The sequence below is a fragment of the Orcinus orca genome, chromosome 11 (assembly GCF_937001465.1).
Source record: "Orcinus orca chromosome 11, mOrcOrc1.1, whole genome shotgun sequence".
NCBI classification, from domain to species: domain Eukaryota; kingdom Metazoa; phylum Chordata; class Mammalia; order Artiodactyla; family Delphinidae; genus Orcinus; species Orcinus orca.
This window is the reverse complement of record NC_064569.1, coordinates 28108552-28135309: the sequence shown is the minus strand read 5'-3', so window position 1 is coordinate 28135309 and position 26758 is coordinate 28108552. Positions and strand designations below refer to the sequence as shown.

General features: G+C 34.3%; 1 protein-coding gene and 1 long non-coding RNA gene across 4 annotated transcripts in view; one reads left to right on the top strand and one right to left on the bottom strand.

Annotated features, from left to right (window-relative positions):
- Positions 1 to 26758, top strand: part of CPNE8 (copine 8) — a 327878-nt gene that overhangs the window by 230610 nt on the left and 70510 nt on the right. For all 3 annotated transcript variants that reach the window (XM_033415074.2, XM_004284907.3, XM_033415075.2), the window contains exons 12-14: positions 8726 to 8779; positions 9802 to 9863; positions 24381 to 24427. In XM_033415074.2, the coding sequence (XP_033270965.2) occupies positions 8726 to 8779; positions 9802 to 9863; positions 24381 to 24427 (163 nt within the window). The remainder of the gene's footprint in view (positions 1 to 8725; positions 8780 to 9801; positions 9864 to 24380; positions 24428 to 26758) is intronic.
- LOC125960480 (uncharacterized) overlaps positions 25640 to 26758 on the bottom strand; it is a 49254-nt gene continuing 48135 nt past the window's right edge. Inside the window, exon 2 of the long non-coding RNA XR_007470161.1 lies at positions 25640 to 25762. This is a non-coding gene — a long non-coding RNA (uncharacterized LOC125960480). The remainder of the gene's footprint in view (positions 25763 to 26758) is intronic.

The window sequence follows — 26758 nt, the reverse complement described above, 5'->3', positions numbered from 1 at the left end:
CTTCTGCCAGCTCAAATGTTCTATTTAGCTCCTCTAGCAAATTTTTCATTTGTTACTGTGCTTTTTAAGTTGAGAATTTCTATTTTTTATAATTTTGACCTACTTATTGATTTTTCTATTTGGTGAGACATTGTTTCATACTTTATTTCTTTATATATAGCTTCTTTAGTTTTTTAAACATATTTATAGTAGCTGATTTAAAGAATTTATTAAATAAATCCCATATCTACAAGTTCCCAGGGGCAGTTTCTATTGATTGCTTTTTTTCCTCTGTATGGGCCATACTTTCTTGTTTCTATGCATGTCCTGTATTTTTGGTTGTTGTTGAATATTGGAAAGTTTTAAAAAATATAATATAGTAACACTGGAGATCAGATCCCCTGCTTTTCCAGGATTTGTTGTTGTTGCTGTTTGTTTGTTTAGTTACTTTCCTGGAGTAATTATGTAAAGTCTGTTTTCTTTGCTGAGTGGGTCATTTCAGTCTGTGCCTTGTTAGCTAGTGGTCAACACATGATTTGACAGAGATTTGTGTATGTTGGTGCACTTCTTATATGCTCCAAGTATAAAATTCTGCCTTGGCTTTCACTTGCTGTTTAAACAGAGACTCAAAGTCAGTCAGAGTTGAAGGATTAGGGCTTCCTCAAGGTCTTCCCTGGCCATGCATACAGTCCTGCACAAGCATTTGGTCTTCTAGATCCCCAGCAATATGCCTGAGCTTTTAAAAACCTCCTACTTGAGATCAGATTAAGAAGGTGGAGGAGTAGGACATGGAGCTTACCTTCTCTCACAAATTACATCAAAAATACATCTACATGTGGAGCAATTCTCATAGAACATCTACTGAATTCTGGCAGAAGACCTCAGACTTCCAAAAAGGCAAGAAAAATCTCTGGATAAGGCAAAAGAAAAAAGAGGAAAAAAAAAGAGAGAGAGAGAAAGGAATCAGGACAGGACCTGTGCTCCTGGGAAGGAGCTGTGAAAGGGTAAAGTTTTCCACACACTGGGAAGTCCCCTTACTGGCAAGGAGATCAGTAAGGACAGAGAGGGAGCTTTGGAGCCTCTGAGGAGAGCACAGCAACTGGTTTACAGAGGGCAAAGTGCAGAGAGACCTGCGCACATGGTCAGTGCCACCCACCCAGCACTCCTCAACCTGAGACACTCATCGCTGGTGCAGATGGGGGCTGTGTGCTGAGGCTTGGGCTTTGATGGTCAGACCCGGGGGAGAGGACTGGGGTTGGCTGCATGAAGACAGCCTGAGGGGGGTAGAGTGTGGTGTGAGAGGAGGCCTGGGCCCACCAGAGAGGGAGGGTGCTATTGTTGGGAGGCATGCGAGGAGAGGGGTGGGCCCACCATAGGAGCTTCTTTCTCCACACACACTATCAGGTGGCAGGGCATCATCTATATGAGCTCCAGAGGTAGGTACAAGCCGCCACTGCCATCTCGGACTCCAGAGGCAGGTGCAGAATACTGCCAAGGGTCCTGTGACGGGGAGCCAACCACAGCTCCTGCTTTCCTGGGAGCATGCACAGCCCGCCACCACCAGAGAGGGTCCTGTGACTGGGCACCAACAGCTGCCCCAGATTCCCTGGGAAGGTGCATGACCCACCATGGCTGCCAAGGGTCCCACAACCCAGAGCCAACCTCTGCCTCCACCTTCCTGGGAGCCTACATGAGCCACGTGCCTGCACACCCCTTATCAAGGGGAAAATAGCCAGCACACACTGAGGAAAGAGATGGCAATCATCCAAACCAAGAACAGCCCTCATGACAAAAAAATATTAAACCCATACAAGCTATGCAGGGAGGCTCCTGTATATAAATAGCCCTCCAATACTACAGTAGATAGCTGTTTCCCCTAAACTCACAGAGAAAGAGAAATATAAGCAAAATGAAGAAGCAGAGGAACCACTTCCATTAAAAGCCCAAGAGAATTCCCCTGAAGGAACAAACAATGAAACAGATCTCTTCAGTCTAATAGACACCAAGTTCAAAAAGGAGGTAATGAAAATACTGAAGCAATTAAGAAAGGCTATGGACAGAAATGCAGATTACTGTAAAAAGGACTAGAAACTATAAGGAGGAGCCAAGAAAATTTAGAAAATTAATTTGCTGAGATGAAAGCTGAGCTAAAGGCAGTGAGTAGCAGAATGAATAATGCAGAAGAAAGAATAAGTAATCTGGAAGATAGAATAATGGAAATTACCCAATCAGAGCAGCAGATAGAATGTCAAATGCAAAAAAAAAAAGAAAGCAATATAAGAGACCAATGGAATAATATAAAATGTGCCAATCTATGCATAATAGGGATTCCAGAAGGAGAAGAATGAGAAAAGGGGATTGAAAATGTATTTGAAGAAATCATGGCTGAAAACTTCCCAAACTTAAAGAAGGAAGCAGATATCCAGTTACAGGAAGCACAGAGAGTCCCAAACAAGATGAATCCAAACAGACCTACATCAAGACATATTGTAATAAAAATGACAAAAGTTAAAGACAAAGAGAGGATTCTAAAGGATCAAAAGAAAAACAAAGAGTTTTTTACAAGGGAACCCCCATAAGGCTGTCAGCTGATTTCTCTACAGAAACACTGCAGGCTAGAAGGGAGTGGCAAAATATATTCAACATCTTGAAAGGGAAAAATCTACAACCTAGAATATTCTACCCAGCAAGATTATCATTTAGAATAGGAGGAGAAATAAAGAATTTCTCAGACAAGGAAAAACTAAAAGAATACAGCAATACTAAACCTATCCTAGAAGAAATATTGAAATATTTTCTCTAAACAGAAAAAGAGCAAGAAGATATAGGAAAGAGGAAATCATAATTTGAAAGTAAATCACTTAAATTAGCCAGTACACAGATCAAAAAGATTTTTTAAAAAAACCTATTTGTGAAAGTGATGATAAACACAAGGAACAGCAAAAGGATAAACATGAAGATGTAAAAAGGACATCAAAATCATAAAATGTGGGGAAAGAGAGTAAGAAAATGCAGATTCTTGGTGTTGTTTAGAATGTGTTTCCATCTATATGACTATCAGTCTAAAGCAAGCAGATATAGGAAGAGGATAATGTACTTGAAAAACAGGGCAACCACAAATCAAAAACATACAAGAGATTCACAAAAACCAAAAAGAAGAGAAAGCAAGCATAAAATAAAAGGAAATGATCCAACGACAAAAGAAAAGCAAAAAGAAAGGAACAAAGAAGAAACAAAGAATCAACTGGAAAACAAGGTCTTATGTGGCAATAAATACATATGTATCAATAATTACCTTAAATGTCAAGGGACAGAATGCTCCAATCAAAAGGCATAGAGTGGCAGCCTGGATAAAAAACAAGAGCTTACAATATGCTGCCTGCAAGAGAAAGAAACCCCCCCTTAGGACAAAGGATATACATAGATTGAAAGCAGCGAGGGGGTGGAAAAGATATTTCATGCAAACGGAAATGAAAAGAAAGAGGGTGTTGCAATACTCATATCAGACAAAATAGACTTTAAAGCAAAGGTGATAAAGGACACGATATAATGAAGAAAAGATCAATACATGAGAGGATTTCACACTCATCAACATATATGCACCTAATATAGAAACACCCAAATACATAAAATAAATACTAACAGACATAAAGGGAGAAATTGATGGGAATACATTAACAGTAGGAGACTTTAGTACCCCAGTCACATCAATGGACAGATCTTCTAGACAGAAAATCAATAAGGCAACAGAGATCCTAAATTATACAATAGAACAGTTAGACTTAATTGATATTTTCAGGATATTACATCCAAAAAAAAAAAAAAACAGAATACACATTCTTTTCAAGTGCATATCAAACATTTTCTAGGATTGACCACATACTAGGGCACAAAGCTAACCTCAACAAATTTAAGAGTATACAAATTATTTCAAACATCTTCTCTGACTACAACAGCATGAAGCTAGAAATCAACCACAAGAAAAGAAATGAGGAAAAAAATGATTCCATGGAGACTAAACAACATGCTACTAAAAAACCAATGGGTCAAAGAGGAAATCAAAAAGGAAATTAACAAATACCTTGAGACAAATGACAATGAAAACACAACCATACAAAATCTATAAGATGCAGCAAAAGCAATTCTTAGAGGGAAGTTCATAGCAATACAGGCCTTCCTCAAAAAGCAAGAAAAATCTCAAATAAACAACCTAACCTACACTTAAAAGAGTTATAAAGAGAAGAACCAACAAAACCTAAAGCCAAAAGAAGGAAGGAAATAATAAAGATCAGGGAGGAAATAAATAAAATAGAGATTATCAAAACAGTGAAAAACAAAAAATCAATAAAACCAAGAGCTGGTTCTTTGAAAGGATAAGCAAAGATGACATACCTCTGACCAGGCTCACCACAAAGAAAAGAAAGCGAACCCCAAAAAACAAAATAAGAAATGAAAAAGGAGAAATCTCAACTTATACCACAGAAACATGAAAACATACCATGAACAATTATACACCAACAAATTTGACAACCTAGAAGAAATGGACAACTTTCTAGAAACATACAGCCCACCAAAATTGAATCAAGAAGAAAGAGATAATTGAACAGACTGATCACTAGAAGTGAAATAAAATCTGTAGTAAAAAAAATAATAAAAATCTTGCTACAAACAAAAGGACCAGATAGCTTCACAGTTGAATTCTACCAAACATACAAAGAAGAACTTATACCTATTTTTCTCAAACTCTTCCAAAAGATTGAAGAAGAGGGAACACTCCCAAAGACATCTATGAAGCCACCATCACCCTGTACCAAAACCAGACAAAGATACCATCAACAAAGAAAATTACAGGCCAATATCTTTGGTGAATATAGATGCAAAAATTCTCAATAAAATATTAGCAAACTGAATCCAACAGCACATAAAAATATCATACACCATGACCAAGTGGTATTCATTCCAAGCTCACAAGGATGGCTCAACATACACAAATCAATCAATGCAATACACCACATTAACAAAGAAAAGTCAAAAACTACATGATCATCTCAACAGATGCAGAAAAAGCATTTGACAAAATTCAACATCCATTCATGATAAAAAAAACTCTTACCAAAGTGGGAATAGAGGGAATATATCTCAACATAATAAAAGCCATTTATGACGGACCCACAGCCAATATAATACTCAATAGTGAATACTCAATGGTGAAATACTCAATGGTAAAAGCCTTCCCATTAAAATCTGGAACAAGACAAGGATTCCCACTCTCACCACGTGTATTCAAGATAGAATTGGAAGTCCAGCCACAGGAATCAGACAAGACAAAGAAAGGCATCCAAATTGGAAGGGAAGAGGTAAAATTGTCACTATATGCAGATGACATGATACTATACATAGAAAACCGTAAGGACTCCACACAAAAACTTCTAGATCTAATAAATGAATTTAGCAAAGTAGCAGGATACAAGATTAACATTCAGAAATTGGTTTCATTTCTTTACACTAACAATGAAATATCAGAAAGGGAATGTAAAACAAAACAATACCTTTCAAAATTGCACCAAAAAAATAAAATGCTTAGGAATAAACCTGACCAAGGAGGTGAAAGACTTATATGCTGAGAACTATAAAATACTCCAAAACATTAATAAAGAAAATTAAAGAGGATTCAAAGACATGGAAATATATCACGTGCTCTTGGATTGGAAGAATTGGTATTGTTAAAATGGCAATACTACCCAAAACCAACTACAGATTTAATGCAATCCCTATCAAATTGCCTATGACATTTTCACAGAACTAGAACAAATTATCCAAAATTTTATATGGAACCATAAAAGACCCAGAATTGCCAACCCTGAGGAACAAAAACAAAGCAGGAGGTATAACTCTCCCAGACTTCAGACAGTACTACAAAGCTACAATAAATAAAGTGGTGTTGGCACAAAAACAGACATACGGATCAATGGAACAAAATAGAGAGCCCAGAAATAAATCTACACACCTATGGTAAATTAATCTTTGACAAAGGAGGCAAGAATATAAAATAAGAAACAGACAGTCTCTTCAGCAAGTTTTGCTGGGAAAGTTGGACAGCTGCATGTAAATCAATGAAGTTAGAACACACCCTCACACCATGCACAAAAATAAACTCAAAATGGCTTAATGACTTAAACATAAGATATGACACCATAAAACTCCTAGATGAGAGCACAGGCAAAACATTCTCTGACATAAATTGTACCAATGTTTTCTTAGGTTCATCTCCCAAGGCAATAGGAATAAAAACAAAAATAAACAAATGGTACCTAATCAAACTTACAAGCTTTTGCATAGCAAAGGAAACCATAAAATAAGCAAAAAGACAACCTACGGAAGGGGAGAAAAATATTTGCAAATGATGCAACCAACAGGGGCTTAATCTCCAAAATATACCAACAGCTCATACAACTCAACAGCAACAAAAAAAACAAACAACCCAATCAAAAAATGGGCAGAAGCCCTTAATAGACATTTCTCCAAAGAAGACATATAGATGGCCAAAAAGCACAGGAAAAGATGCTCAAAATCACTAATTATTAGAGAAATGCAAATCAAAACTACAATGTGGTACCACCTCACACCAGTCAAAATGGCTATCATTTAAAAAATCTACAAAGAACAAATGTTGGAGAGGGTGTGGAGAAAAGGGAACCCTCCTACACTGTTGGTGGCAATGTAAGTTGGTGCAGCCACTATGGAAAACAGTATGGAGGTTCCTCAGAAAACTAAAAATAGAATTACCATATGATCCAGCAATCCCACTCCTGGGTGTATACCCAGACAAAACTATAATTCAAAAAGATGCATGCATCCCTATATTCATAGCAGCACTATTCACAATAGCCAAAACATGGAAGCAACCTAAATGTCCATTGACAGATGAATGGATAAAGAAGATGTGGTACATATATACAGTGGAATACTACTCAGTCATAAAAAAGAACAAAATAATGCCATTTGCAGCAACATGGATGCAACTTAGAGATTATCATACTAAGTCAGAAAGAGAAAGACAAATACTATATGATATCACTTATATGTAGAATCTAAAATATGGCACAAATGAACCTATCTACAAAACAGAAACAGACCCACAGACATAGAGATCAGACTTGTGGTTGCCAAGGGGATGGGGGGAGAGGGATGGACTGGGAATTTGGGGTTTGTAGATGCAAACTATTACATTTAGAGTGGATAGACAACAAGGTCCTACTGTATAGCACAGGGAACTATATCCAATCTCCTGAGATAAACCATAATGGAAAAGAATATTAAACAAAGAATGTATATATATGTAAAGCTGAGTCACTTTGCTGTTCAGCAGAGATTGGCATAACATTGTAAATCAACTACACTTCAATAAAAAATAAATTTTAAAAATAAAAAGAACAAAATTGAAAAAAATTATAAAATAAAACAAAACCAAATGTTAAAAACAAAACCAGAAACAACCCAAGCAGCAGGAGCATCTAAGGAACGGAAACAATTAGCAACTGTGGGAGCTGGGATGTAATTAGATTTGGGTTCTTGTTGTTTTTGACTCCAATAATGGCTAAAATCTTTTTCTACATTTATTCTTTTAAAGGCTTTGTGCAAAAAGGAAAACACACAAGTTACTTTTATATTCTTGTAAAGAGTCTTTATAACTGCTGATAAGATGAGACAAAGAGGAGGTGGTCCCTATGGATGTTTTCTTAGCTTCACTACCTTGTAGGGTATGATTCTCAGCCAGGCAGAATTAAATGGGATGATGAAAAGCCCATGGATAATAACATTTAGACCCAACTTAAAATTAAATAAAATCCTAAAATGAAAACAAATAAGTAAATAAATAAACACCTCCTACTGCTTTACAGATCATTTTGGCAGGTAAAGACCTTCTCCTGGTGGTTCCCCAGGCTTATGGGACTACTTTCAGAATTGCAGTTGTGCTGGTTTGGAGCTAGTTTTAAGGCTGTTGCTAGGTCTACTGTGGGATCTGCAGTCGGTATGCTTGTTACTAGGGGCTCAGGTGAGTGTGGATTATGTCTGGTGCTGGGTGGATGAGACTGGCTCCAGTACTTTTGTTCAGTAGGGTGGTCCTGGGCCATGGTTCCTTTTCAGGGTGTACAGTTGGGTCCTCAGTCAGTCAGCCTATTTCTAAGTTTGTGAACCGGTGTGACTCCCACCGGGACTCCCACAAGTACTCCAAACTTTTACACGTTATTATGTATCTGATGGAAATTATTACCATTAAAAGCAATAAGTAGAGCCCATAAATATTCACATATTTGGGTGATTTGTCATGTTAGTGCATTTAATCAAATAAAACGTATTATGTCTCTTGGATATATTTTTATTTATTAGAGAAACCCATAGTTTTTCTACAAAGCAATCACTATTATTTGGGACCTTGAATATTAAAAATCTCTCTCACATCAAGAAGATGTAAATGGGTAGGATAATCAATGCATAAAGTTACTAAGAAGAATATTACTGTAAGAATATTACTGAAAATATATTTTGATATAAGATGATCACTAGTAACTTTTGCAGAGAAGTTTTGGCTGATAGACTATCTAGCAGTCATACTAAAGGCATTTGTAAGGGAATAAATAAATGCCTTCATGACAATAAGTGAAAGGCACCAGGTTGGACTACACATTTTTTAAATATTTCAGTATGAAACCTGACATTGTAATTGTTTTATCTGCTCTTTAAGGTGATAAATCCCAAAAAGAAAGGAAAAAAGAAGAAATATACTAATTCAGGAACAGTAAGTCAAATTTTATGTTATTCATTAAGGATTCAAATAAATGAATAAAAAATATATATAACACTTTGTATTGAATAAAAGCTACTAAAAACTGCACTGTTTCACTTAGAGTTTTAATGTGAATGTATATAATAAAAAATTAACTTGCTATGGGAATTGTAATGGAGAACACATTATAGGAGGTAGCGACCCAGCTTCCTGCAAGTTGTCCTAGGGGTTGAATGGCCTCTGAGAGAAGATGAAATTTTATTATGAATTCTTCATTCAATAAAATCACACTAGAGAAAATCAAGTAGACCTGAAAAAGTGTAAGTTGTAATAAGAAATATTATACTCTTTATAGGCTATACTTAAGACTTGTTTTATAAGATGTGAAAGTATTTGTTTATAGTGCATTAAAATTGACAACTCTGTGGAAATGCTGGACTAAATCAGTACCGGAAGGTGCAAAGATGAAAGTATGTTAAAATTGTGAAAAATCAAAATCATCCTATTTTGATAAAAAATATACTGAAAATTTTATCCTATGATTAACTGTCCTTGGGAGAAGAAAATATAAGTTCCCTCCAAGTTTTCTTTTAAAAGATTTTTATAAAGCAAGGCACTTAAAATATTAGATGGCCTCATTACAGGTCCCTGACAAAAATACCCATTTCTTTTTATATGGTTTAGCTCACTGATTTTGATTTTTTAGTTTTAACCATTTTCTAGCTTCCTTTCATCTTTCCTTTATATTTAAAATGGGAAGTAACACAGTGTCCTTGTAGATAATTTGCATGTTGTTCTTCAAAGGAAGTAAACTGGTCATAGGAAGGAGTCATTTAATTTTTTGGCCCCTTTTCTTCTGATAATTTTAAATGTAAGAAAAATCAGTCCTAGTAAATTTTAATAAAGAATAATATCTTTATTAATTTTCAAAATACTAGGAAACATGATTTACTCTCTAACAGAAAAAAAGTCCATTTGGGGATGCAATTAGTACTAGCAGGTAATTCTGCCTCCTTTTTCTTTTCTTTTTTCAGGTCACGTTACTTTCTTTCGTGGTAGAAACAGAAGTTTCATTCCTTGACTATATTAAGGGAGGGTAAGTCATTCTCTGAAATTGTTTCATTGCTTAAGAAATGGTGAGAGGCAAGTTTGAATGTGTTTAGAAACTTCATGACAACAGCAGTCAGAGACATCACGTATATAAGCCTCTTACTAATTATAATTAAGCAGGGTTTGGGGGGGGTTTTTTGTTTTGTTTTGCCAATACTGATTTATTGCTAGAGTGTTGTCAAGCCAAAGAAGGATTGAGAGAATGAGGGGGACCAAAGGAACAAAGACAGTTTCCCCCAAAACAGAGAGCTTACCCCCTTTTGCTCTTTGTTAAGAAAACAAAACAAAAGCTATACTTGCCCAAATGGGGAATCTCTGCTATATATGGGCATCTTGAAACCTGCCACCTGGATACATAGACTAAGAAGCTACAGGGTGATTGTTTCAATAAAGTTAAAAGAAAACGTACTAAGTAGGAAAAAATGTTTGCCAACTCTCCTTACTATTTCGATGTTTGTGTATATTTTTGTCTTTAGAAGATGGGAAAATAGAAAGTTGAATTTGTCATAAAAAATAGATTCCTGTATAAATAAACTCCTTGGTAGCTGTAGCTAATAGTTGATTAAAAAGATGGACATCTCTTAGCATGCTCTTTATAAACTTAAAAAAAGTGCTTGATAGATCTGGCTATAATTTGCATGTTGAAATGATGATTTGAAGTTTTAAAATACTAAAAATTCCTTTTAGTTTTTGTTTTGTTTGTCTTTTGGCTTTGCTTTGTGATCATGTGAAGTGGGTAATGTGTGTGTGTGTGTGAAAAATATCCAATAAGTATTGTCAGCAGTACAAATCAAGTAATACTTTGATGTGAATCTAACAGTAAAAGAAATTTTCAGAATCTATTACAAATAAATCACTTTTATTGGTTGTGCACATTCTCCTTTTAAGGATTCTTAGGGCTAATTAGAGCAAATGGGTTTCTACAATACTTAAGCAATAACAGTATTGACAACTGTCATTTTTATGCTTCTTATCACCTCCAAGTTTTTTTGTTTTTTTTTTTTTTTTGGTTTACACACATCCTACTTATATAGCACTGCCTGTGCTGGAAGAAATGCTAGTGACCTTTTACTGACAGAAGTCAGTGTATAAATGGAGCCCCAACCTATGAGGTACACTTTGTTCTAATCCTGGCTTCCCAAGTGTTTTATAAAAACCCATTTTTTTATTTACAAATGGGATATGGAGAAATAGAGTTTGAAATTTACTACATAGTTAATCTAACTGGACTTATATTAATTTTTATATAATACTATCTAAAAAGGACATGAGAAATATCTGCATATAATTCATTTTTATATGAAGATGTATATAATAAATTTATAAAATTTTAAAATATACTACAATTACATGTTTACCTATTATTCATCACTATTTCTAATACTTATTATATAGATATTGTCCCTTTGATAATGGAATCCAAATTGAGAAGCAATATAATTATTGTATTCTGTGTCTTTATGCGTCTTTGCTCTTAAGGACTTGTTATAAGCAATTGGGCATAAAATTTTAATTCCGACTTTATTAATAATATGGTGAGGAGATCTGGCTTTATCATGACACTCCTTATCATTCAATTTCCTGTAGTTTACATGAGTCGCCTTAGTTTCTTTCATGACCTTAATGATATTTAATTTCCCTCTGAAGTTATTGCTTATATTCCTACAAAAAAGTTACTCTAACCTATCAATTTACTATACAGTGTAATTTGTGTATAATAATAGCTAACATCTGCTGACAGCTAAGTGCCTCAAGGTTATTAACTCTACCCATCTCTCTGTTGGTCCCTTTCCCTTTCTCCTCACCTCCTTTCTCCTTCTCCCTCTTTCTCTCATGAGTAATATTCACGTTGATAATTCTGTTTTCTAAAAAAGTAATGAAGTTTACTTACTTGATGTACTATTAACTTTCAGTCTTCATATAATTAATATTTTCTATCTCATTGCTGCTAGTCAAAAATACAGTTTAATTTACATAGCCTAAGGGAAAATGATGCTTTGGCATGCAGGATATCTAAGAATTTTACCATCAGATATTTGTGAAGATTTAAACTTATTTAACTGTGAGTTATGGGTATTTATTATGATGGTTACTTCATAGAATTCCTGACTCTAATTATAGGAAATGAGGAATAGAGTTTTATGTTCTAATCTTTCTTAAAAATCTCTATTGGTATGAAAATAACAAATTGTAGCAATTTGAAATGGAGAACATGAAAGCCAGTGTGGAAATGTAGCTGCATCTATTCCAAATATTGCAGCAAATTACTTTTATTTTTCTTAACAGATTTCCTATTGATTTTTTTAGACATTTTAAGGGATTTCCCTGATGGTCCAGCAGTCAAGACTCTGTGCTTCCACTGCAGGGGGCACAGGTTCGATTCCTGGTCGGGGAACTAAGATCCCATCTGCTGTGCAGTGTGGCCAAACAAACAAACAAAAAAGATAGACATTGTAAACTTTCTTCCCTTGCTATTAAGAAATCTCAACCTCCAAGTAGATAAATGCACTGCCATGATGGAAAATTATATTAAGACCAGACACATAATTACACAAACTTTCTGAATAATAGCAAAATAGAATATAATGAACTACATTCATTTCAAATTAGAACTAATTATAATAATTGACAGTTAATTATTATAGTTTCAATAATGGCTATTGACTCTCTTGTGAATAATATCAGTCAGAATTTCTAGTCTCTTGCAACTAAAAAAATACTGTAAACTGTTAAACAACTCAGTAATATTTGGTACTCTTCAGAGTAACTTTTTTCTGAAACCACAGAAACTTTTTTTTTAGTGTTTTATTTTCAGTTTTGAGGAAAAGAAGTATTATATCTCCCAAATTTTAAACATAAATATCTATATTTGTGTTTCACATTGTAAACATGAAATGTGAAATGGTAAAAAAAAGGTAATGTAAAATGAAAATAATTTATTATGAAACTAGAATCCCCTGTAGTCATACTCTCTAGAGATAATCACTGTTAGAAACGTATTTATTCCCAAACACACATCATTATTTTTAATGAGTGGGATAGCACTGTGCACAATAATCTAATGTATATTTTCTTCATTAAATATACTGTGTATATATGTTTCTGTGTCAGTACTTATAGATCTACCATATTTTAATAGTTTTCCATCATATGGATGTACATAATTTAGTTTAAAAATCTCCTGTTGATACACACTTTAGTTGTATCCATTTTATTTTCATATTATAAACAAGGCTGCAATGTAAACCCTGGTACATAGCTTTTTTGTACACTTCATTAAGCATATCTGGAAGGTCACATCCTAGAAATAGTATTGTTGGTTTAAATGGTATGCATATTTTACAATTTGTCAGGTATTTCTAAATTATTCTGTTAACAAAAGGGTAATAATAATAATTTATACTTCTAACATCTGTGTATGCAAGTTTACCATATACTTACCCTTACTGAATAGCATCAGTACTTTTTCAACTTTGCTAATTTAATAGATAAATATTATAACTCATTGTCAGTTTTTATCTGTGAAACCTATTTATTAGCCGTTGTGACGTCCTTTGTGAAAGCCCATATTTAACCAGCCATATCTTTGGAAACACAAGTTTCAGAACCTTCTATTTTTGCTTTTCCCCTGCTCCCTCCTCCCTAGTCCCACCAAAAAAGTTTGAGTATTTTCAACTGAAAACACAAGACCAAATGTAGTAGGGAGCTACATCCTTCAGTACAGTAAACACTTCAGATAAACTTCGCCAATATTCACATCTTGGTCTTTGACACCACTTCTCTTCTGCACATATCTAAAGAGACTTTTTTTAATCTGGCCTTGCCTTTTGCCCTGTGATTACATTGAAGAAAAACAATAAAATTAACTAACAATTTGGGCTGCAATCAACGAAGCAATCCAAAATAGTATTTTGGAGGTCATAACTATTTGCAGATTTGTGGAGTTATCAAGGTTAGTTCTTTTGAAGAGATGTCCCACCATATTTCTAAATAAGTATGATATTTCAGAAGTGATTAGAACCAAGTGTTGAATTCAGTTTTGTTTTTATAAAAAATTATAGTAACTACTCATTTTTAACTTAAAATACCAAGATATCAGCATTTGTTACTGGTATTTGTGTATTGTTTTCTTATTAACTTGGGTGAGCATCATTATTGCTAATTTGGGTGGCATCAATTCAGGAATGTACTCACCATATTCTAGTCTAGCAGAAACTATTGTTGAGTTTTGCTTATGCTGAATCTTAATTGACAAGTAAAACTAGATGTTTTCAAAAAAGGTGGAAGATTATCATATAAAACATTAGTAACAGCAATTAAATTGGTACTCTGGCTAGCTGTGGGTTATCCAAAATAACATTAGTTTAGGTTTTCCTGTATTCATTTTGTTCTCTACATTAATTGTATAAACTATTTTCCTTATACTGGACAACATGTGGGAGCATGAGAATAGACAAAGAGGGCAAAACAGGTGACTCGTGTGGAACATGTAGGACTAACAGATTGTGATTAAACTCTTAGAAGGAAATTCTTGAATTACACTTTAAAATGTAATCTCTCTTCTTGTTTCATCTCACAAAAAATAATTGAATAGAAAGTTATGAAAATATTGTTTTCTCATGAATCCAAGTAGAAATTATGTATAGTTAAGAATGAACACATTTAAATATTAAACAAAATTGTTCTCAATAGTCCTTTAATATCTTCCCCTTCAAAGGAACTTCTTTATATGTCTAATTCTTAGTATTGGGTATTCTAGGCTTCCATTACTGTAGTCATTATTGATGTAGATATTTACCTGATTGATTGATTGATTGTGAAACCATGTTGTTAGTGTGTTACTTTTCATTCATTGACTCAGTTCCTAACACACTGTGTTTAGCTGCAGTAGAAAGGTTTATGGATTGAGGTACACAGTGAGCAGATGAGACAGATGCATTCTCAATCAGACAAGGTCCAATTTTTATGGAAATACTCTGTGAAAGAAAATTTTAATTTTTAGACCTTCTTTTTTTCCTTTTTTTTTTGCTAAGCAGAACCATGCTTTCCCTGGAGCATAAGATACAACTTATGACTTGAGGTAGTAAAGAGTTTTATTTTCTAAATACAATAATATCCACAAAGGAGGTCTTACTGTAGAGTAAAAAAAAATGGATTGCCTCTTCTGGGTTGTCGACATTGGAGTTATTATTTTTAATCATGCTCTGTATGTTTTTCCTGTGGTTATTTTATTTCTCTTTACTTACTAAAAATGATTTTAATACTAAAATTCTGATACAATTGGAAAGCAAAGATGTTTACTCAGTAATCCATAATGTATGACATTGAATATCCCAATTATCATTGATAAGGACAATGTCAGATTCATTGAAAATCAGAGACAGTTCTGAAATCTAAATACTCCTTTAGGGTAACATCATCATTTTTATAATAATTGTTATTTGTGAAATGAGTTTATTGGCCTCTACAGACAACAGCTCACATTATGAGTATCTGAAGACAGAATCATGTTTCAATTTGGTTTTGTCTGCCTTTCAGTCCTCTATTTCTCTCACGCCTTCATGAAACTCCACTCCACCACTAACAGGACCAAGGAACAAATATATATAAAGTTTTTCACATTTATTTGACTGGCAGATGAATGGGGAAAACAGATCTCAAATTCTCGTGCACACTGAGTACCCCTAAGCAACCAGAATGTCATGTCAACCTGAAACCCTAATCTACACTTTTATCAGAAAATTGAGTGTATTAGAAACTTGCAGGCCTATAGACTGTCATTTACTTCCTCTGAAGAAAGCCCAAAATGTCATCCACCTGGTCCCAAATGAGCTTCACAACCACTTATATACAGTGGTTGCTAGCTTCCCTGGTTACCATTTTAATTGTTCATTCTCAAAATATTTTTATAGAGCTGAACATAGAGTAGCCACTGAATAAATACAGATTAATTAGAAAACCACTTTAAGCCTGACTTTCCACTCTTTTTTCCCAAATCTCTTAGCATAATGAAACATTAAAAACAAATAGGAATTTTAAATGAAGAGTGTGACAATTTAGTTAACTGGATTACAAACCCCCATGTCTGTCTAGCTCAGATTTTATCATCTTGTGACCTTCCTCTTTCCATGCCTCATATCATAATCACCAAACAAAACAGATGGACCAGGCTTTCCGGGATAAGAAAAAAATGCTTTTGTGTTGCCTCTGCCAGAAATCATCTCAACTCTGTATCTGGGTTTTAGTGACTTGGAAGAAGGCAAGATCAAGATAAGAAGCATGAACTGCTTATTTTCCTCACATATTAACGGAAAGGGAGCATGAGAGAAGATAATAGGGGAGACCCTAAGTGGGCACGTTCTGGGAAAGAATCAAAATAGGGGGTAAATGTTTGCCAAAAAATCAAGTCGGTTAAATAAGTGGTTGCTGAAGGCAATGCATAATAGTGGCCAAGAATTTGGGTTCTGGCACTAACTGCCTGGTTCAAATCCTAGATTTGTCTTTTGTTGGCATAACCTGTTTCTGTTTCTATGAAATAGAAAAAATAACAATAATGCCTATCTCACAGAGTGACTGTGGATTAAATGGCATATACCCTCGATAAATGCTAGCTATCATTTTTCTGAATAATCTGAATTTGTTTAAAGTTCTAATGTCTTTTCTCATTGTTGGTGGTAAATGTCCTAATTAACAGAGACATGGAGAAAAAAAGACATATTCAACTTTATAAAGTCAATAACAGTCTCTTTTTTTTTTTTAGTTCAATTCTCTTTGGAGGATCATGCCAGGTTATTCCTTCCATTGTAGTCAATCACAACCCAAACTCTTGACACTGAATCTAAAACTTGTCTGAAATTATATGCAAAAGGTTTATATCCCACTCCAAGTAAAAAGTCTTAGGAGAAAAATTAAAGCTATCTACCTATTATAGGCTCATTGTAGAGGCTAAAAGTGGACTTCTTAATATGCTTATTTTAAAGGTGAGTTGAATATAAGTAAGTGTCATTATTAACGAGCTCCATAAGGATTTTTTTAAAAATACTTGAAGCAAGTGCAATGATGCTATAAAATATTTGCCTTAGTTTTATACAGTTGGTGGCATTATATTAGCTATGTCATCTCAGGGAGCACATCTTGCCAGAACATACAACACGAGTTTTTTTCCTAGTCCAGTTTCTTTTTGAAAACTGAATATACATAACTAAGATTTTTTTATAGTGCTTCTTGTTGTGGCACCCAAGTGTTTTGCATTCATCAAATAAGTCTAGAGCTAAACCCTGCAGTGCTGAATGGGTATAAATATAATAAAAGTAAAGCCATTCTGCCTTCTAGAAATACATTCACCTAAAACATTATCATATCTAAACTAAACTCATCTAAAATGTGATTTAGAAAAGAAACTTATGGAAGTATTAAGAAGACTCATAAACACTGTTTTGGTTAATGCTTGATTCTAATTTTTATATATACAAAATGCATGCTTGAGAATTCTAAAGATGTCCAGTTATAGCCTTTAAGATTGTGATTTAATTGCCAGCTCATGTTATTTTTCAAATGATTTTTTCAGAACTCTACATTTCAGAGTCAAAGGAAATTGCATGTATGTTTCATCATCAGAACCAGTGCTAATTTAGCCAAAATATTGACAATCTATTTTGTACCAGGCAGTTTCGTAGTTATATTTCATTATCAGAGTGTGTACTTTTAGCCACACTGTGTCTAAAATAGTTTCTTTCTGGTGGGAACTGAAAGCTTGGCAGCCAGGGGAAAGGGAAACAGAGTTAAGCAAATAAGAGTGGTTTACCAAGGGCAGGTTGTGGAAGAGTGGGAAAATTTATCACTGACATTGCTTAGAACTGCTAGTGTATGGTGATATTAAAATATAGACTGTGTATTAGTAGATTACATTATTGTTTTTAAGTTATCTGCAGACAATGTACCTTCTACTGCCTACACCCTTGGGGGCTCATTACCCCAGCTGTGATACACAACTTACCTTCACTATGGGAAGAATTAATGAAAAAAGAAATATATATATGTTAATGTAAAGAGAGAAGTGTCATCTGCCTCAACAGAGGAAAGGATTAATATGAATAAGGAAAGGATGACATGGTTGCTCAAGAGATTGGTCCTGCAGCACGCAGAATATTTATTATATGCAGGTACTTCAAGATTTTATTTCTGATAAGTAGAGGGCTTCTTCAAAGTAGCTGGTACCTTTTCATCATATGAGAAAATTGAGATTCAGGGACATGGTAATTTTGCAAATGAGTCACATCTAGCTAGCTAGTTGTAATTCTGAAATTCAAACTCCAATCTATAATTTAAAAGTTCATAGCTTTCCTGCTAGGCATCATGCCTCTTCAGCAACTACCTCATTTAAAATGGGACTCTAGGGAATCCCCTGGTGGTCCAGTGCTTAAGACTCAGTGCTTTCACTGCTGTGGGCCCAGGTTCAATCCCTAATTGGGGAACTAAGATTCTGCAAGCTGCAGTGTGGCCCAAAAAAAAAAAAAGGGATTCTATTGGATACTGCTTCTCTTTTTGGTTAGAGGTTGATATGTTTTGTTGTTTTCTTTATGTCACTTATGAGATATTTTCTAAACTAATGATTTGAAAAAAGGTTGGCCATCTTGCATACCTACCTTGATAAGGAGTTCTTGAACTACAGGATGATCAGCTTACCTACTTGCAAAGTTGTATTTTGGAACACTTTAATTGTGTTAAAAATAATACTGAAATTAATCTTCAAAACCTGGAGAATGTACAAAGGTTTGTTAATTTATGAAAACTAGATTTCATAAGGACCAAAACTATTAGCATAAAAAGTTTAGGAATCATATCACTTGTCTCCAGTTTTTTTTTATTCTTTTTATTTATTTATTTAATTTATATATTTTTTATTTTTTTTTTTATTTTTTATTTATTTTTTTTATTTATTCTTTTTTTAATTCTTTTTTTATTCCTTTTTTTTATTCTTACTTTTGACATTTATTCTTACTTTTGACATTTCACATTTCACTGATCCCACAGAAATACAAAATTTTAGGAAGGATAGGAAGGAAAATAAAGCTTATAATTACTTCCTTCAGGGGGATTTTGTTTTAGGAAGTACCCAGATGACACCTTCTAACAAAATTAGATCCTTTATGGTGCTATTTTGGTTTGGGTAGATTGGGACCTTAGAAGCCAGTGTGAAGGAAAGGAAATCTGACATGGGAGGATCAGGTTGTAGAAAAAACGTTAAACTCTGATAGCTCTAGAAATTGGATAAATATTACAGCAGTTTTCAAAGAAATATGCTAAACTTGGGTTCTAAAAAACTAGCTTCAATATGGTGATAATAATCATAACAGCTACTTCTTGAGTGCCTGCTATAAAAGACAGGTGCTTTTCTTGTCCTTACAGCAACAATCCAAGAAAGATTTTGTTAACCCTAGCTTATTACAAATGAGGTGCAGAGAGGTTAAATAGCCTTTCAAAGATGATATTGCAGGTAGGTGAAAGTATTTTAATTTGCATTTGTGTATCTCAAAGCCTGCCCTCATTCTAGCAGACCTCACTTGTCAAGGACAAATAATCCTGTCAGTAGTTTATGGGCACAGGAATCCGGAATTTTGAAGATGTAGCAAAATTTAGAGTCAGGCAGCTGTCTGTGTTGTCATTCAGGTAGTTGAACTGCTTTTAAGAAAGAGGGAAGGGCTTCCCTGGTGGTGCAGTGGTTGAGAGTCCGCCTGCCCATGCAGGGGACATGGGTTCGTGCCCCAGTCCGGGAAGATCCCACATGCCGCGGAGCAGCTGGGCCCGTGAGCCATGGCTGCTGAGCCTGTGCGTCCGGAGCCTGTGTTCCACAACAAGAGAGGCCACAACAGTGAGAGGCCTGCGTACCGCAAAGAAAAAAAAAAAAAAAAGAGGGAAAGGCAAGGCAGAAAAGTTCAAGGTTTAGCCCCTGGTGAGCTAGGGTCAAGAAGGATTAGGCTGGATAATAGTCCCTGAGGAAGTGAACCTGAGTTCAGGGCAGGTTCCAGAACCCAAGGGTGAGCTAGAGTGCATCTCACTAAATCAAGGCAGAAGCATAGTCTCGGTATTGGCAAGGCAAGAATGAAAAGAATATTAGAGTTGGGTGGGCATCTCAACTTCATTTAGGGTTCTAGATTCCAATAGATAGTTGGTCTGAATCTGCCTTTGTCAAGATTAATTTAAAGAAAGGTGGAGAAAGTTCATCTTTCATGTTGGATAACGTTCAGTTTGTTCAACTGAACAGAATTTGAATTTGGGAAGAAAGTGAAACAATCCTTCTGCACATCCCCATCACAGTTGTTAGTTCTTGATTATTAATTCATAACAGCTGTAGAAAAGTTATCTAAGATGGTATCACTCTGTGTGTGTGCATACATGTGTGTATGTGTAGCTTTCTTTGACATGCACATATGTTTTCTATGTATCTTTGATGTGCTAGTTAAGATTTCCACATTAACATCTGATTTATCTGTCATTCACAACTTTCAGAAAGGTGGCAGAATGAAATAAGGACATTTTCCAAGAATATATTTCAGTAGTACTAGGGCATATGCATTGGGAAGTGTCATGAGATGTTACTACTAACTCATGAAAATTTGCAGCTGTGCCTTTTTTATACTATCTGGGTTTCTTGAAATCCTGTTCTTTTTTGTCTACTTCTAAAACATAAAATGAGAGCTACAGTAACACTTCCTAAGCAAAATGTCTCAAGGATTTATATGTGATAGCTTTATGAATACTCTGTCAAGAGAAATTTCATGTGAATTCAGTTGTGTTGTTGTTGTTGTTTTTTAACTTTGACTCATGGTTGCTTCTTTTTTCTCTAACATTAGGCTTCAAAAACTATTAAAGGTAAAGTAAATAAATTTTAAAAAATAGAAAGGTAACAATTACTGATGAAGATTAATTTTATGACAAATCATTTATCAGAGTCTTCAAGAAATCTGTTTTAGCCTAAAGTTGTAGTATTGCTAGCAACTTTCTTTAAAACTTTTATTAGCTAATATTTTCAAAATACATAGAATGTGGCCCTTGGCATAATAAGTATACATTATAATATGAATGAAAACGTTTAAGAATCATGGGAATGAACAAGCTGTTATCCAGAGTAAATGCACAGCTGTGTTTTAAGTTAGGCTATTGATTGTGAATTACATGATAATCTGCTGTGCTGTTTTGTCATTGTTTTTAATTGTGGAAAGTTGAAATTGAGCTCTATGAGTTCAATGATAGTGTTTGCTTTGCTCCCATTTTCTGTTGATCACTTAACACAGTGCTTGACTATCAGAAGATGCTCAATAAATAATTGTTGAATTGTAGTTTTTTAGATGGAAAAATCCAAATGGTGTGATAATAGGTTAAGGGACTATCACAACCATGAAATGATTTGTGAGCCATCATATTTCCCTTCTGATTAGAATACTGTTGATTCAACACAGTAAAGGAGTGAGATTCTTTCTGATATGCAGAATGAAACAAGGAAGTAATCAAATCTTGAAATCAATTAACCACCAAATATGCATCAACAATTGTTTTACTTGTTGAGATTTTCTGTTGCACCATGATTATCAAATGGTCTTAGTTATCATTTAGTGCTAAATGCACCTGTCTTTTGTATTGTTTTGGAATGTCCCAAGCTTCAAGCTTCATAGGTACTCTTGGTACAGCCTGGCTCCCCGCCTTCTTCCCTCCTTTCTTTCTTTATTTCTTTTTTCCTTCTTTCTTTCCTCCCTCCCTTCCTGCCTTCCTTCCTTCCTCCCTTGCTCCTCTGTCCTTCTTTCCTTTTTCCTTCCTTTTTCCTTCCTCTTCCTTTCATTTCTTTTTAAATTTTCTCTCTCTTTTTTTTGTTTTACACTTTTTGTTGTACCTAATCTACTTGGTTTTATAATTTGGTTTGTTTAGCTAGCTAAAGGTTTCAGTAAATAAATACTTTTCTCTCATTTTTTATTCTTATATACAGTATACTTCTTCAGTTAGTAGCCATATCTTTTCTTTGCAGCTTTGCTAGGTACAACTGGCTTTGAAATGACCTTTGTATCTCTGATTATTGAAGGTTTTTTTATCTACAACTAATGCTTCTAAGGAGTTGGTATTTATGCTACACATCCTGGGCTACCTTGGCAAATATATTAGAAACAGTCATAAAATGAACACATTCATCCAACAAACACAGTGATGTTCCAATATGTAGAAAGTAGACACTGCTATAAGAGAGAGTTGAGCCAAAACAAGGTGTCTATCCCTAAAACCTAAGGAAGATTGAACCAGACACAACTGCTATATTGACTTTTATAATGTGCTAAAAGCCATGTTCTTGAAGCTTAGAGTTATTTTTCATTCCTAAGGAAGTGTCATTTGAGTAAAAGAACATAAAAAGGCATTTATAACAATTATCTTGTGATTTATGTATATAACATAAGTGATAGAAGAAGGACAGATTTGCCCAAGCATGAGACTATGCCCTGGCATCTTTATCGTTGAGGATATCTGTATAGTATCATTTTTCAGTTTGTAACATAATAATCACTATCCTTTATTGTGGTTTTATTATAACCAGACAGTTCACAAATATTTAATTGTACAATTAGAGTAGCATAGAGTTTATAAATATGGTCTTGGAGGTTACATGTGAATTTGAATTCCAGTACTGGCATTTATTACTTATGTGGAAAGTTAAGTTTTATGAGCATAGATTTCCTCATCTATAAAAGGAGAATACTAGTACCTTCCTTTAAAAATTATTATGAGGTTATTTGATAAAAGCTATATAAAAACACATTCTATATGTATATGTTTTATATATATATGTGTGTGTCTGTATGTATATATATATACATATATGTATATATATATATATATATATATATATATATATACACACACACACACACAAAGATAATGTTTCATGTAGTTTTTCTGTCCGTCCTTGCTTAATTGTTATGTGCCAGGTACCTGCCTTCTGAGAGTTCTAAAACTTGGCTAATGTCAGCAACTGGGTTGCTGAAATTCAAACCCCGTCCTTTCAGACTCAAAAGCTAATAAACCCTTTCTAATATACCATACTATACCCTATATTATAGTCACTTTCTCTCTAGCAGCAGAATGAAAAAGCAATGTCCTGATGGTGACTGTTCTTTTCAGTTCCTCAAAGGGATTTATTATCTCAAAATATTCTCCCAAATGTTTCACTGATTCTTTTTCTAAAAGTTTTATGTGCTAAAAGTGTTATGCTCCAAATTAGCCTATATTCTTAGCCTCTAAACCTAATTTCTACTCTGAGAAAAAAATTACCATATAGCTATAAAGAGAATCTATATTAGTTTTTATTAATGTAAAGCAACAAAGGTTGTTTATTCTTTAGGGAAAAAACGTGAATTTGTTTCAACACCTGAGCAGTATTAAGGATTTTTCAGCTGAATTTTTATAGAAAGAAGGAAATGTTACTATACTTTATACTAAGAGAACTACAAGGGACCCTGTAGTGCCATACCCATCATCATCACCATCCTCTTCATCATCACACCACCATTTAAATAACAGCTCAAACTTCGAAGTGTTAAATCAATTGTACAGTGTATCAAAATTAATTTGTTATTTAAAATAGTCTAAGCAACCATGTTTTCAAATTATTTACTTTTTAAATTAAAAATTATTTTGTAAATTAGATATGACAACAGGTTATCCCAGTAATTATATCATTGTCACTTATTTGTGTTTTTATGCCTTCTTTGGTGAGAAAGTGGAATTACATATAGAAAGACTTAGAGGTATATCCAAAAGAGTGAATTTTTAATGCGAATGCCACCTCCTTGGTTTCTACCGAAAAAAAAAAAACCACTAATACAGTAAAATAATTTTGGGTAACTACCATGTGCTGAAATTTTTAAGTATATATAACAATTTCATCTATATAAATATTTATCCATATCTATAAATACTTGCAAGTATACAGGAATGCTCTGAGCACTGAGCACTGATCAGTATTTGAAATACTTGAGTTCTGAAGACAGCAAAAGAAAATCCTGTGTTTTCAGGATTGTTGGAATTAGTTTAAGGAAAAATATTATTAGACATTATTTTAGCAATGCCATACTTTTAAGGACATAATAATTTCACATCGACTACAGAATAGTTTTGAAAAGAAATTAATAATAAATGTTGACATTGGAGACTGGCAAATAATTATTTATAGTTTGACTTCATTATGAGCTCCTCACTTAGTTATTGTGCTTTCAACTAGGAGCTATTTTTATTCCTGATGCTTTATTTTGTATTTTACAGTTGCATGATCGTAAAGGTATTTTGCCAGGTTCTTAGCTTGTAAAACTGCCTAACTGATACTAATCAGCGTGTGCTGAAACATAGTTGCTAGTAATAACATTTAAGAAAATTAGTGATGTTAAAAATGTAACAAAAATGGAAATCAAACTTCTTTTTATGAGGTTATTCAGTTATTAATGATTCTAATTTACTTATATTTTAGAACACAAATCAATTTCACAGTGGCTATTGATTTTACTGCATCAAATGGTGAGTATTATGACTATCCCATATTAAAAATTATCAGCAATTACATTAAAAAATAAATATTTATTTTCATGAGGTTTAGATGTTTTCTTTCCATGAATACATACTTCTGAAGTGTTTCCTACAAACTTCAGATAACTTTTCTTTTTTCAATATTATGAAATAGTTCAGGTATACAAAAGACTATAAGAAATACAACAAAAGTGCATAACAGTCCCATTCAAATTTATTAAATATTGAAATATTGTCTTTTTTGTTTTACATATTTTTAAAAGGAAAATTTTAGATCTAGTTAAGCTCGTTGTGTACCCTGCCCCATTTTTTTCTACACTCCCTTCTTCTCCATGCATAACTACAATTCTGAAGTGTGTCTAACTATAATCCTCATTTTTATAGTACTTTTCTGTGTATTAATTTATACAAATGTAATTCAAATACATGTACAGTAGCTTAGTTTACTTTTACTCAGTTATTTTTAAGAATTACTTATGTTAACACATTTATATTTAATTAATTCAGATGGACCATCATATAACACCCCATGTATGGATATTCCTAATTTGTATATCAAACATTTTAAGAAAGGAAAAAGAGTGGACTTTTAACTATATTTTGAAGTGACTTTGTTTCAAACAGAACAGTCATTTAAAATCAGTTATTATATATCATAAGAACATGAGTCTCATTATTATTTTATTTTTACTAGATCTCTACTGGCGTATAATTGCTTCACAATACTATGTTTGTTTCTGTTGTACACAAAAGTGAATCAGCCATATGCATACATATGTCCCCATATCCCCTCCCTCGTGAGCCTCCCTCCCATCCTCCCTATCGCACCCCTCTAGGTCATCACAAAACACTGAGCTGATCTCCCTGTGCTATGCTTCTGCTTCCCACTAGCTAACTATTTTACATTCGGTAGTGTATATATGTCGATGCTACTCTCACTTTGCCCCAGCTTCCCCCTCCCACCCCGTGTCCTCCAGTCCATTCTCTATGTCTACATCTTTATTCCTGCCCTGCAACTAGGTTCATCAGTACCATTTTTTTTTTTTTAGATTCCATATATATGTGTTAGCATATGGTATTTGTTTTTCTCTTTCTAAGTTACTTAACTCTGTATGACAGACTGTAGGTATATCCACTTCACTACAAATAACTCAATTTCATTTCTTTTTATGGCTGAGTAATATTCCATTGTATATATATGCCATATCTTCTTTTTTTTTAACATCTTTATTGGAATATAATTGCTTTACAATGGTGTGTTAGTTTCTGCTTTATAACAAAGTGAATCAGTTATACATATGTTCCCATATCTCTTCCCTCTTGCATCTCCCTCCCTCCCACCCTCCCTATCCCACCCCTCTAGGTGGTCACAAACCACCGAGCTGATCTCCCTGTGCTATGCAGCTGCTTCCCACTAGTTATCTATTTTACGTTTGGTAGTGTATATATGTCCATGCCCCTCTCTCACTTTGTCACAGCTTACCCTCCCCCCTCCCCATATCCTCAAGTCCATTCTCTAGTAGGTCTGTGTCTTTATTTCCATCTTACCCCTAGGTTCTTCATGACCTTTTTTTTTTTTTTTTAGATTCCATATATAGGTGTTAGCATACGGTATTTGTTTTGCTCTTTCTGACTTACTTCACTCTGTATGACACACTCTAGGCCCATCCAATTCACTACAAATAGTTCAATTTCGTTTCCTTTTATGGCTGAGTAATATTCCATTGTATATATGTGCCACATCTTCTTTATCCATTCATCTGTCGATGGATATTTAGGTTGCTTCCATGTCCTGGCTATTGTAAATAGTGCTGCAGTGAACGTTGTGGTACATGGCTCTTTGAATTATGGTTTTCTCAGGGTATATGCCCAGTAGTGGGATTGCTGTGTAATATGGTAGTTCTATTTTTAGATTTTTAAGGAACCTCCATAGTGTTTTCCATAGTGGCTGTTTCCATTTACATTTCCACCAACAGTGCAGGAGGTTTCCCTTTTCACCACACCCTTGAGTCTCATTTTTTAACTTTTACCAGAAGTTGCCATTAGTTTATATATTTATCTAGTTTTCTTTTCAAATTGTTTACGTGCTGTAACTCTCACATTAAATTCACTTCACATTTCTCTCACATTCACTCACATTTCACAAAATAATAGAATTTTTAGGTAAGAGATCACTTACTCCAACCATCATCCTTTTTTTTTTTTTTTTTTTTGCAGTACAAGGGCCTCTCACCGTTGTGGCCTCTCCCGTTGTGGAGCAAGGCTCCGGACATGCAGGCTCAGTGGCCATGGCTCACCGGCCCAGCCGCTCTGCGGCACGTG